Source organism: Gymnodraco acuticeps, unplaced genomic scaffold (assembly GCF_902827175.1).
Source record: "Gymnodraco acuticeps unplaced genomic scaffold, fGymAcu1.1, whole genome shotgun sequence".
Classification (NCBI taxonomy): domain Eukaryota; kingdom Metazoa; phylum Chordata; class Actinopteri; order Perciformes; family Bathydraconidae; genus Gymnodraco; species Gymnodraco acuticeps.
Window position 1 is genome coordinate 378199 of NW_022989790.1, and position 13991 is coordinate 392189.

At 41.0% G+C, this 13991-nt stretch overlaps 1 protein-coding gene across 3 annotated transcripts in view; it reads left to right on the forward strand.

Moving 5' to 3' along the window:
* The first annotated feature begins 10097 nt into the window (after positions 1-10097).
* Positions 10098-13991, forward strand: part of plod2 (procollagen-lysine, 2-oxoglutarate 5-dioxygenase 2) — a 33863-nt gene continuing 29969 nt past the window's right edge. For all 3 annotated transcript variants that reach the window (XR_004569547.1, XM_034222097.1, XM_034222110.1), the window contains exon 1: positions 10098-10444. Coding sequence is in view for 2 of the 3 variants with exons in the window: in XM_034222097.1 (XP_034077988.1) it covers positions 10342-10444 (103 nt within the window). In the remaining variant the exon portion in view is untranslated. The remainder of the gene's footprint in view (positions 10445-13991) is intronic.

Sequence of the window (13991 nt, forward strand, 5' to 3'; positions counted from 1 at the left end):
CATATCAGCCTTAATGCGTGGTCATTTAAAATAACTGCACGTCTTTCAAAATGCCAGAATCGGTTAGTTTGACGATCTGGAGTCACAAACAAACAACTTGGACATGCTTTGCCTCTGTGATTAAAGGAGTAACTTCCAAGCTTCTTGCTGTATTGTGTTCACACTGACACATGTAGGAGCTGAAACTGTCATTGTTTGTTTCATGTAATTGCTGGGTTGAATAGCGTTGGCATTGTAAAGGCTGATTGTTGTCTGGACAGTTGTAACTATCACGATGCATCAGTGAAACCAGTCTTTATAAAAACAATGTTTAATAGCCAAGATGGAAGGAAAAATAAACTCCTCTGATTGCCCGGCACACAGCGAGAGATAAACAGAGAGTGGTTTGCTCACTAGGGTCAACAACACATGTGCAAACGCAGCCTCGAGAAACACACACAATGGGGGGAGGGGAAGCAGATGTAAAGTACAGAACGGGGCGGTGGTTGTTTACTTTGACCGAGAACAAATCAAGCACCGTTCACCCCATCAACACGGTGTCCTAAAAGTGATGCTCGTTCACTCAAAAATAGTTTGTAGGGAACATACTGCTGCCTAAATTGCAACTGCAAACAACATTTGTTAACCTGCTGTGCATGCTCCTGGGTAATTATTAATATGCCACATCTGACGGTAAAGTGTTATATCTGAGCTTAAGGACATCTGGCAGCAAAGAAGTCACAACCCCTCTTTGTTTGTTGCAATCGGAGCTTCTAGATCCTTTGTTTTGGTAACCGGCGGCTGCATGTTTATTTAGTGCGAGTGAGACCCTCCCTTTGAAACGAATGGCTTTAAAGACACCAAAAGACCCCACACACACAGCATCGTAAAAGCAACATGGCAGGGTTCAGCCTTCAGCTAAAACCAGGTAGCTGCACATTGGGTTACATGGATTGAGGTCGCTCTGCAGATAAAAACAATAGCTATTTACCTTTTTGTTAATCAAATAACTCCAACTAATGCAAGCCCAGTGTACTAACCTCTTCCCTTCATGGGCTACTGCTCTTCTTCATCCCGTTGTGTCTTCAGTGGTCACTTTCTCAGGTGGTTTTGAATGTGGTGTTTAAGGGGATAGTCATATCAACAAATGGACAGGATCTGATTAAGAGATAGTTCTGAGCTTACCGTCTAATCGTCAATCCTGACCAGCAAACTCTAATTTAATGGCCTTATAAAGATATCACCCTTTTCAAATGAAAGAAAAACCACGTAGGCCACAATATTGCCTCCAACTGCATGCAAATTAGAAGAGTGAAAGCTTATTTTTGAAGGCGATAAAGGCGGCATTAAAAGGACAGTTAATGCAAGGTTGCATCCTCTTCTCCTCAACCTACTGGGTTTCATTTTAAGCCTTGTGGGTTTAACAAGGCCATCTAATGATGACATTCAAATGAGAGGCCAGCAGACGTGGTCATTATGTGTCATTTTCAAGGAGCACTGCCCACAAAAAGCCATTTTGCAAGCATGAAAATCACATAGTTTTGTAAATCGTCAGTCAATAAAACATCCTGCTCAAGTGTTTACGGTAAAATAATGTTTGTAGTCTGAGACAAAGGAAGGCAGACCGCCCGCCCACGATGAAGGTGAATTAAACCATGGTTAATCTCTTTTTCCTTTTGTGGCCAGACTCTGGGGTGGAATAAAAAATGTACTTGCTGTGCTTGTTAATGTGCCTCTTTGGTGTAAGACTGAACGTGGTGTTGATGAAACCCCCACCCAGAAAACCCTAGACCACACCCCGGGCTGATGGTCTCGTAAGTGGGACCACGTAGACAGGATGACGTCAAGATAATTCCCAGGAAGAGGATCTGATGTGGGGGAAAGCAGCGCTGCCCTCTCCATTGATCTGGACTAGTAATTTAACTTCTTGCCGAGCGATCAAAGCGGGGGTAAAAATAAAACCCATTCTTTAACAATCATAGTGCAATTGTGGGTTTTCCAAGCAAGGTTGAGGGGACGAAATGTCTAGGATTTGTGACTCACCAGTGCAATTGCAAAACCATCCGGTGGCACCGCCAACAGAGGGTTGCTTCGGAAATAGAAGGAAATCTAAGGTGTGTCCCGACCACAGGCAGTTATGTCATTTTGGCTACGGTATCTCCTCGAGCAGTCCACTAACACTTTACGGCCAAGAGGAGACGATGATGAAGTGGCATCTATGTCATTCAAGAAGTGTTGGCATTATCAATATGCTGTTGAGGATAAGAAGAGAAGAATACAATGTAGTTTGCACAATGAAAAACGTATTTGTCTTTCTTTATGTCCTCAAATGTTCAGTTTCCCCTGGAGTAACTTTTTTTAATGTTTTTTAAACAGTGCTATGGAGAAAGGAACCGATATTTAGACTGTGATACATCTGAATAAAGTTTCCATTGGATAAAACTCTACTAAAATAATGACGTTTCCTTCGACTAAAACACGCTATTACTGTAAGAGAAATCAAAGTAGTAATGGCGGCCATTAAGACGGGTCAGTGAATGAGTAGAGGAACAATTTCAGCCTTATTTTACCATGTGTCCCTTTTCCCTCCTCATCGGAAAAATGTAGTTGTACTCTAATATTTGCTTTCCTTTATAGTCTGCCTCCTTAATGAATCATCTGTTATTTTAATTCCAGCTTAAATTAAATATAAAAAGTGCACAGTGTCTCCAAAACAGTGCTTCAAATAGAGGACGGTCTACTGATGTCACTGTTTATTCTTCTACTAAAGCGAGGACAGTGTGGGCTGGAGGAGTTTTATTTAGCTCTGAAATAAACCAACATTAAAAAAGCAGGCTCCAGCGCACACCACCTGCGTCTGAGCATCCTTTTAAGGTTTGATAAACAGCAGTATTTAGCTGTGAGTTAATGTGTGCAGCAGTCCAAAGTCTGCTACCTTCTGCAGAATGACTGAGGAGACGGGGTAATTATGCGCAGGTGTCCTGATCAGTTCTGAATGTGCCATTTTGTGTCATTACATGTAATTCACTCACCCACACCTAGTGCTGCGTACCGGTACGCCGAACCGGTACTGGACTTGTAAAAAGTTTCGGTTCAAGTCCGGTTAAAACCGGAACGTCGGGAACCGGTACTTGGACTCGCAAAAAAACTAGCACTTACTGGTGTCTGTGGTTATTTAAACATTCCCTGATAAACGTTATTCAGCGTCAATAAATGAGTGCTAATCCCAGTGTGCTCAGTGTACAACATCACATGTCATTTCACCTTCGATTCACGGTTTGAAAACGTAGCATTTCGCCACATGCTAATGCTAACCGGAAGTGAAGAATTTTCTGAATAAAAGTATTAAGTTAAGTGTGAACTTCCGGTTTTTTCAGAATAAAACTGATTTAAATTAAATAGTGTATTTAATTCAAAATTACGCCATATCAACATTGATTTTAATTTCTAACAGTATGTATGTACATCACTATGTATGTAGTATGTACTGTATAATGTACACATGTAGAGTTGTAGAAAATACATGGTGTGCACCAGCGACGTGCAGTCAGGGGAGGCAGGGGAGGCAGAGCCTCACCTGTCATACTCCAATCAATGTAACGGGAAAACAACTAAAGAAAAACTAAATAGTAATAATAATAAAATGTCTCCACTGATCTGTGTTGTAAGTGTGATTTATGTTTGATTCCAATCGCTTTTTATAGTCAAAATCAGCTAATTTGCCGAGCTCCGCTAAAACTACGGGTAGCGATGAGAAGTGAGGCAGGGACGAGCTCTGCCTCTCGTAAGCCCACAGTAACTGGCTGGAGCGCGGGCACTAATGTAGCGCGGACACTTATTTTGTGAGCGCGCTCAAGCCAGTTACTGTGGGGTGAGGTGAGGCACAGATGAGCTCTGCCTCACCTCAGAATGCGTCACCCCACAGAAACTGGCTGGAAAGCGGGCCCTAAGCGCATGCCTGCACCATCTCACTGTAGGTCACCAATGTAATGTTTGTAGATCCCTTTATTACATTTATCCTCACCATCCATAGTCTCTAAATAACTTATTTCACGTATATATGATATTTAGGCCCGCTGGTCTCATCATACAACGGCAATGAAAAAAGCACCAGGGGAGGCAGCCATAACCTCTGCCGCACTGAAGGGGGCGCACGTGAGCCCACAGGTTCTTGGTGCTACTGTTATTCTACGCAGAGACGGTAGACGCGAACAACAAACTAGACTTTTGAAACTACAGGAAGATAAGGAGGACTTTTACAAAAAAGTAATAGAGATTGTTGTCCAGAAGGATAGCATGGACTTCATCTTCAAGTCAATGTAAGACCACAATTGTAATGCAAATGGAATCTTACGAAGAAAGAACAATCCAATATTTAAATTGTGGGTAGGCCTATCCTTTTGTTGAACGGTCTGTTTAAAATGAATTGAAGCATCAGACTAAAAAAGCTTTTGAAAATAACCGAATATTTCGATTAAGGTCAAAATATAATATTTGTAAATCTGACTCTGAAAGAGTCAGTGCCTCACCAGCCATGAACCTCACCGCACGTCACTGGTGTACACAGACAGTACAGTACACTCTGACTGTATAGTAGGTGTGTAACAGTGTAATGCATATAGTCTACACTACACTCTACCTTTCAGCAACGTTTTAGGGATTTAGGCTCAGTCAGCTCAGGGACTGTTTGGTTACTTTAGTTTGGTAAATGAAATAAATGTTTGAACTTTGTAGTAGTTCACTGTAGTTGCTGTCATAAGTCATTTGTAGACTAAGTGGCAAAAAGTTTTTTTTTTTACATTTGTACATTGTAGAGAAATGTAGACACAAGTTGGAAGGGAGCACAATAAACCTGATGAGTTTGAATTTGAGTTGATTATGAGTTAATTTTCAATTGATAATTAGCTCACAATAAGTTCACTTTAGTCACACAACTTGACACAAGCCTTGGGTTCAGGTCCGGACTTATAAGTCTGGACCTGAACCTGAACCTCTGGACTTGAGTCCGGACCTGAACCTGAATGTGAGTCCAGGTACGCAGCATACCCACACCACAGGCATCCCATATTAAAATGTCATCAATGCACTCGGTTCTTGTCACATTTCTTTGCAAATCTTGACTTGGAAAGATACAAGATGACATTATGTCCTCATATTTATAGAGGCTTCTCATCTGATGGGATATTAAACTGTTCCTATAAACTCTGGACATTTCCACATGTTTGGTGGGTGTTCAGCCAGTGAGCTTAATTCTTACCACGCGCTGCCAACATGCAGCCACTAACACTTATATTTTCCAGCTGTCGAGAGTTCCCGCTAACCCACGGGGCAAAAATGAAATGTTAGATGTGTGTCACCTAGTCGTGAAATTACACTTTCTTTAAGGTTTATTTTGAGTGCAAGCAAAAGGATTGATACTTTGGCTCATTCTGTGTTTGTCCGAGCTTCACAGACACGATGCCCAAGACTTAAAGAGGTCATTTTCTCATGACCCACTAACTTTAGAGTCAGTTAAATGCTGAATCACTGTAAGCACAAGTCAAGGTCTTTATGCTGCGTTTTCTGGCGCTGGGTCTACATTTTGGAGGTTTATCAGGGCCTCTGGAAAATAAGAAATTCATCTCATAAACTCTGGCTTCTGCTCTTTCTGCATGAAACCGGTGATGTCATTAAGTAAAACAATCTGCTCACTGGCAGTCGGACGGGAATGGTTTTGCGCCGGGGGGGCATGTCTGTTACGCCTAATAAGGAATGGGAGACACACAGACAAAGCATTGGTTTCAATGCTGGATATACTGAGAGACACACATGAGACAAAGCATTGGTTTCAATGCTGGATATACTGAGAGACACACATGAGACAAAGCATTGGTTTCAATGCTGGATATACTGAGAGACACACATGAGACAAAGCATTGGTTTCAATGCTGGATATACTGAGAGACACACATGAGACAAAGCATTGGTTTCAATGCTGGATATACTGAGAGACACACATGAGACAAAGCATTGGTTTCAATGCTGGCTATACTGAGAGACACACATGAGACAAAGCATTGGTTTCAATGCTGGATATACTGAGAGACACACATGAGACAAAGCATTGGTTTCAATGCTGGATATACTGAGAGACACACATGAGACAAAGCATCGGTTTCAATGCTGGATATACTGAGAGACACACATGAGACAAAGCATCGGTTTCAATGCTGGCTATACTGAGAGACACACATGAGACAAAGCATCGGTTTCAATGCTGGATATACTGAGAGACACACATGAGACAAAGCATCGGTTTCAATGCTGGATATACTGAGAGACACACATGAGACAAAGCATCGGTTTCAATGCTGGATATACTGAGAGACACACATGAGACAAAGCATCGGTTTCAATGCTGGCTATACCGAGAGACACACATGAGACAAAGCATCGGTTTCAATGCTGGATATACTGAGAGACACACATGAGACAAAGCATCGGTTTCAATGCTGGATATACCGAGAGACACACATGAGACAAAGCATCGGTTTCAATGCTGGATATACTGAGAGACACACATGAGACAAAGCATCGGTTTCAATGCTGGATATACTCAGAGACACACATGAGACAAAGCATCGGTTTCAATGCTGGATATACTCAGAGACACACATGAGACAAAGCATCGGTTTCAATGCTGGATATACTGACACATGCAATGCAACCATTGATGGAAGCTAAATGAAATGTTGGCTTTCTGTTTTCCTCTTCACTTCTCTCTCTGTGTTTTCACCACTGTAAGGAAGCAGGACCAACATCTGCAGCATCAGGTGCCACTTCAATATTCTGTCGTTGGTTAGAAGAGGGATGGTTTTTCTTTTGTGCTGTGTGGAAAGCAATGTGTAATTCCACTGGCAGAAACTTAAAGAGGCCCTATTCTGCTTTTTGGGGTTTTCCCTTTCCGGTAGTGTGTATGTCATTTATTTAGAGAAAACATAAAGAGCTTTTTGAACATTGAAGCATGGAGACATGTCACAGTGTAGACACTACATACTGATATACACCTGAACATCAGCAGGAGAGGACTCTTTAAAGTAGAGACACTACATACTGATATACACCTGAACATCAGCAGGAGAGGACTCTTTAAAGTAGAGACACTACATACTGATATACACCTGAACATCAGCAGGAGAGGACTCTTTAAAGTAGAGACACTACATACTGATATACACCTGAACATCAGCAGGAGAGGACTCTTTAAAGTAGAGACACTACATACTGATATACACCTGAATATCAGCAGGAGAGGACTCTTTAAAGTAGAGACACTACATACTGATATACACCTGAACATCAGCAGGAGAGGACTCTTTAAAGTAGAGACACTACATACTGATATATACCTGAACATCAGCAGGAGAGGACTCTTTAAAGTAGAGACACTACATACTGATATACACCTGAACATCAGCAGGAGAGGACTCTTTAAAGTAGAGACACTACATACTGATATACACCTGAACATCAGCAGGAGAGGACTCTTTAAAGTAGAGACACTACATACTGATATACACCTGAATATCAGCAGGAGAGGACTCTTTAAAGTAGAGACACTACATACTGATATACACCTGAACATCAGCAGGAGAGGACTCTTTAAAGTAGAGACACTACATACTGATATACACCTGAATATCAGCAGGAGAGGACTCTTTAAAGTAGAGACACTACATACTGATATACATCTGAACATCAGCAGGAGAGGACTCTTTAAAGTAGAGACACTACATACTGATATACATCTGAACATCAGCAGGAGAGGACTCTTTAAAGTAGAGACACTACATACTGATATACATCTGAACATCAGCAGGAGAGGACTCTTTAAAGTAGAGACACTACATACTGATATACACCTGAACATCAGCAGGAGAGGACTCTTTAAAGTAGAGACACTACATACTGATATACATCTGAACATCAGCAGGAGAGGACTCTTTAAAGTAGAGACACTACATACTGATATACACCTGAACATCAGCAGGAGAGGACTCTTTAAAGTAGAGACACTACATACTGATATACACCTGAACATCAGCAGGAGAGGACTCTTTAAAGTATAGACACTACATACTGATATACACCTGAACATCAGCAGGAGAGGACTCTTTAAAGTAGAGACACTACATACTGATATACACCTGAACATCAGCAGGAGAGGACTCTTTAAAGTAGAGATACTACATACTGATATACATCTGAACATCAGCAGGAGAGGACTCTTTAAAGTAGAGACACTACATACTGATATACACCTGAACATCAGCAGGAGAGGACTCTTTAAAGTAGAGACACTACATACTGATATACACCTGAACATCAGCAAGAGAGGACTCTTTAAAGTAGAGACACTACATACTGATATACACCTGAACATCAGCAGGAGAGGACTCTTTAAAGTAGAGACACTACATACTGATATACACCTGAACATCAGCAGGAGAGGACTCTTTAAAGTAGAGACACTACATACTGATATACACCTGCACATCAACAGGAGAGGACTCTTTAAAGTAGAGACACTACATACTGATATACACCTGAACATCAGCAGGAGAGGACTCTTTAAAGTAGAGACACTACATACTGATATACACCTGAACATCAGCAGGAGAGGACTCTTTAAAGTAGAGACACTACATACTGATATACATCTGAACATCAGCAGGAGAGGACTCTTTAAAGTAGAGACACTACATACTGATATACACCTGAACATCAGCAGGAGAGGACTCTTTAAAGTAGAGACACTACATACTGATATACACCTGAACATCAGCAGGAGAGGACTCTTTAAAGTAGAGACACTACATACTGATATACATCTGAACATCAGCAGGAGAGGACTCTTTAAAGTAGAGACACTACATACTGATATACACCTGAACATCAGCAGGAGAGGACTCTTTAAAGTAGAGACACTACATACTGATATACACCTGAACATCAGCAGGAGAGGACTCTTTAAAGTAGAGACACTACATACTGATATACACCTGAACATCAACAGGAGAGGACTCTTTAAAGTAGAGACACTACATACTGATATACACCTGAACATCAGCAGGAGAGGACTCTTTAAAGTAGAGACACTACATACTGATATACACCTGAACATCAGCAGGAGAGGACTCTTTAAAGTAGAGACACTACATACTAATATACACCTGAACATCAGTAGGAGAGGACTCTTTAAAGTAGAGACACTACATACTGATATACACCTGAACATCAGCAGGAGAGGACTCTTTAAAGTAGAGACACTACATACTGATATACACCTGAACATCAGCAGGAGAGGACTCTTTAAAGTAGAGACACTACATACTGATATACACCTGAACATCAGCAGGAGAGGACTCTTTAAAGTAGAGACACTACATACTGATATACACCTGAACATCAGCAGGAGAGGACTCTTTAAAGTAGAGACACTACATACTGATATACACCTGAACATCAGCAGGAGAGGACTCTTTAAAGTAGAGACACTACACACTGATATCAACGTGAAAATGAGCAGAATAGGGCTTTAATTGAACGAAAATGTGAGTTGTAATTGAGAAAAATATGAATATGAATGTATGAATTAAATGAAATGTGATTTATGACACGCTAAAAGGAGCTTACAACTAAAAATGCTCAATAATCTATATAATATTACGGTTTTTTTTTAATTAAAGAGACATGCTGCTTCTGATACCTTACATTTTGTAATTTGATTTGAAACTGAAGTGGTATTTCTACTTTAAATTATCTGAATGCATGATTTACTACTCATACGAATCATGTAATGCTAAATATCCATATACTGAAAAGAAAAAAACACTACAAAACAAATATCAAAATAACTTGTGTGAAAATATCGCATTTGAAATGATTGAAAACTGCATATTTAGTAGTTTTACCACCCTTTTCCCCTGATGAGTTTGAATGAAAAGTCTCTTATGAGCATGTAAAGGGGAGTACTGTTGGTCAGGGGGAGGGCAGCCTGGGGGAGGGCTGTGAAACAGTAAAGGGGGTGGAGGGGGGTGGGGAGGTGGGGGATTTATATACAGCTGTGCTTAGTCACACTTTGCGCAGGACTTGCCTGTGTCAGGGTGAACACCGTTATCTCTCACCGGGAGCAGCCTCACCATAAAGGAACCACGCCTCGCAGAACTCAAACTCCCGGAGCTCAGCCTGAACTTCACATCCACTGGAGAGTTTTATTTCATTATTAATTTTGAATACCGCGAGAGCGCACATATCGAGCCTGCAGGGCTTTCCGGACGGTCACGCGCACTCTGTCCGGGAAACACACGCACAATAACAGACATGGAGTACCTCAAGTTTTGTTTTGTGTTTTCATGCTGGGTGAAGTTTGCACTTTGTGTCTTCTCTACTGATACTCCTCAACCTCCTGCGGCTATTCCTAAAGGTAAGACACTCTGCGCAAACACACACATACTTTTACTTTAATCGGAGTTGTTTTTGTTGTGCATATGTAGGATTATATAATGTTGGAAAGTCGCATGAAGTTACTGTCTGGGCTCGAAGAGGCGCATGTTGCATGCCTGTGGCTCCCTGTGCGTGAATCTGTCAAACGCTGTCGGTGAGTAAATTACAAGATAATGAACCGTCTGCGGTTTCTCACAATCCTGATTTTATTTGTTTAACTTTGGCTGCGCGCAGCTCCGATTTATGCGTTACATGGCAGGCTGTAAAATGTCAGAGATAAATAACCAACCGACTGGAGGCGAGACTTGGAGACTTCCACTTGTTGAATTTGAGCAACCATGCAATTCTTTTTGGATGATTTCCTATGAATCAGAATACAAGGTTTTCTATTTGATTTGAATCGCAAACACGCAATTACGTGCCTGAGAAAGCGAGATAATTGAAAGTTGATACACAGCTGTAGAAACACTATGTATCATATGTCACGGTTTTATTGACTTGTTGCCATGATGTCCCTGATACTAAATTACTCCAAATTACCCTCAAATCATTTAAGTTAAACACATCTATTTATACAGTCACGTGGCGTCTTGTAAAGAGTTGCAAACAACAACTTAAGTGGGTACATGTGTGTGTGTTTAATACCAGTGTCATAAGTGCTGTGGGTTTATACATTTAGTCTTGAAATGTAGTTTAAATGGTGGATGTTGCTGGGGGAGGCAGGCTAAAGGGCACAACAGCTGCCTTCAGTCCCCACAGGTTTGTTTTGTCCTCTGGTCCACACACACACACAAACACACGCACACACCCAGAGTGTCCACATTAACTTTACAAGGGTCACAATGTTTGCTTATGAAAGCTGTGTTAGTTCACCTGCATGGGGGGATTATATCAGGAGGTAAGAGTGATGCAGATTGTTGGGATTTATACAGTAAACCCACTTAATCTCTAATGAACGGTATTCGAGGTATAAGGGAGGCTGTGGCTCAGTGGGTAGTGTGCTGAACTTTGAATCAGGGGATAGCAAGTTCGAGTCTCACTGCGCTCAGCATGTCGTTGTGTCCCTGAGACACTTCACCCCAAATTGCTCCTGGGGATTGTCCACTGTACTGAATGTATGTAAGTCGCTTTGGATAGAAGCGTCTAACAATGACATGTAATGTAATGTAATAGCAGATTTGATATGACCATGCACACTTTATTATAATCAATTATTTTAATACGATTGTGCTTAAATGTGTTCCTGCAGCTCTGCTATATTCCTTAAGATAACCAGGTGCCATACAGTACAAAGAACAGTTTTAAGTATATGAAGCACTGCCTTAACTAAAATAAAGACTTTTATAACTTGCCACGTTGATGCAATAGTAAAATAGCAGAAACAAGAGAAATTCAGAATGATTCATTTTGTTGTAGAGAAAAAGAGGTCACATTTAATGTAAAATGTTCCAGTCTTATAATTCCAAAAGGAATATCATGCACAGATGGTTCAGCAAGCAACTTCTCCAGTACGCAAAACTGTGATCAAGCTTTTGCAATTTCTTGATGTAAAAACAAGCGACTACTTCTACTCTACCAAAGGCATTTTGATGCTTTAAAAAAAGGACTTGTGAGTACTCAATAAAACAGTTTGTGCAGGAAAACATCGGTGCATTAAAGCACAAAATGTGTTTTAGGTTGACTTTTAAAATCTGTCCAGGGACTACAGATGAAAAATAGCCTCTTGGCTAACTCTGGCACGTTTACAGAAATGTTCATTAATCACAAGCACTGTCCCTGTTAAATAAATGAATAAATAAAAATAAAATAAACTCTCTAGTTCACCAATTATCTGCACTTTCTTGGAGTCTAATGGTAAGCAAGGCACCAAAATGACTATAAATGATTTCAAATGTCCAGATTTGTGTTGAATGCCACCTGTGCAAGTTAGTGTTGGTTCACACTTCCTTCAGATTCTGATACAGCTTCGCCAACTCCTCTTGAAAAACCACAACTGTATAGCACGGACGCGAAAGGCCTGATTCAGCAGGAAAAAGGGGGCATTAGAGAGAAAGAAAGCCCTCTGCCCAGATCTCACCATCTTGCCAGTCTGCGAGCAGCGGACGTGGCTGTTAGTCGGCTCGGAAAGTTACAAAAATTGGGCGGTGCAGACCCCCACTGTCCCGCCACCTGAAAGGAGCCTTTCACTTACTCCTGACTGCGTGAACAGCACTTCTGACAGGCTGTGTATTAGGTTTACATGTAGCTCTTGTGGTGCGAGTGTAAACCACTGAGTTGCTTTTAGGGTCAATTCACTGTATTCCCTTAGTAACATCAAAACTATCAAATGATATTTAGAAATATGGTGATTACTAGCAGGATTAAAATGTTAGAAGAGACCTTTCCCAGAACTCACTGACGTGTCAACAGGGAGAATTTTAGAGAGAAGAGAAGGAAACTCCACCTACACTTGCATTCTGTATAATAGCGCTGTCTATGCCTATATCATTTCAGTCTAACAAACTAACAAACCCTGCTGGCAGTCCGAACATGCAATCAGGCCTCCGAACATTGTCACTATGTCACCACAGCGTTGGTACCGTGCCTCCTTTAAACCAAATATGTCATTTGTGTCTCTTTTTCTGAGCCTTGTCTGAAGTATTCTGCCAACTATCAAATAGCCAAAATAGGGTCAGCAGGATATCAAGCGGAGAGTTCCCATGATGCAATGTCTTTCTCTTAAGCAATTTGAAAACAGATGGCATTTCAGCAAGGTTATCGGGACTATAGTTACAGTACAGCTATCTCATTGTGTTAGCTAGCGAGGCTTTCAGTGATGGATGTGCAACAGTGGGATTTAAGCAGCTGTTGATTTCTGGCAGGAGTGATACAGCGAGCAGGGTCTACTGTGAGAAGTATTTTCAACCTTTCTTTTAGGTCACATTATTAAAAAAGGGCCCTATTATTCATATCAGTATGTAGTGTGTCTACTTTAAAGAGTCCTCTCCTGCTGATGTTCAGGTGTATATCAGTATGTAGTGTCTCTACTTTAAAGAGTCCTCTCCTGCTGATGTTCAGGTGTATATTAGTATGTAGTGTCTCTACTTTAAAGAGTCCTCTCCTGCTTATGTTCGGGTGTATATCAGTATGTAGTGTCTCTACTTTAAAGAGTCCTCTCCTGCTGATGTTCAGGTGTATATCAGTATGTAGTGTCTCTACTTTAAAGAGTCCTCTCCTGCTGATGTTCAGGTGTATATCAGTATGTAGTGTCTCTACTTTAAAGAGTCCTCTCCTGCTGATGTTCAGGTGTATATCAGTATGTAGTGTCTCTACTTTAAAGAGTCCTCTCCTGCTGATGTTCAGGTGTATATCAGTATGTAGTGTCTCTACTTTAAAGAGTCCTCTCCTGCTGATGTTCAGGTGTATATCAGTATGTAGTGTCTCTACTTTAAAGAGTCCTCTACTGCTGATGTCCAGGTGTATATCAGTATGTAGTGTCTCTACTTTAAAGAGTCCTCTCCTGCTGATGTTCAGGTGTATATCAGTAT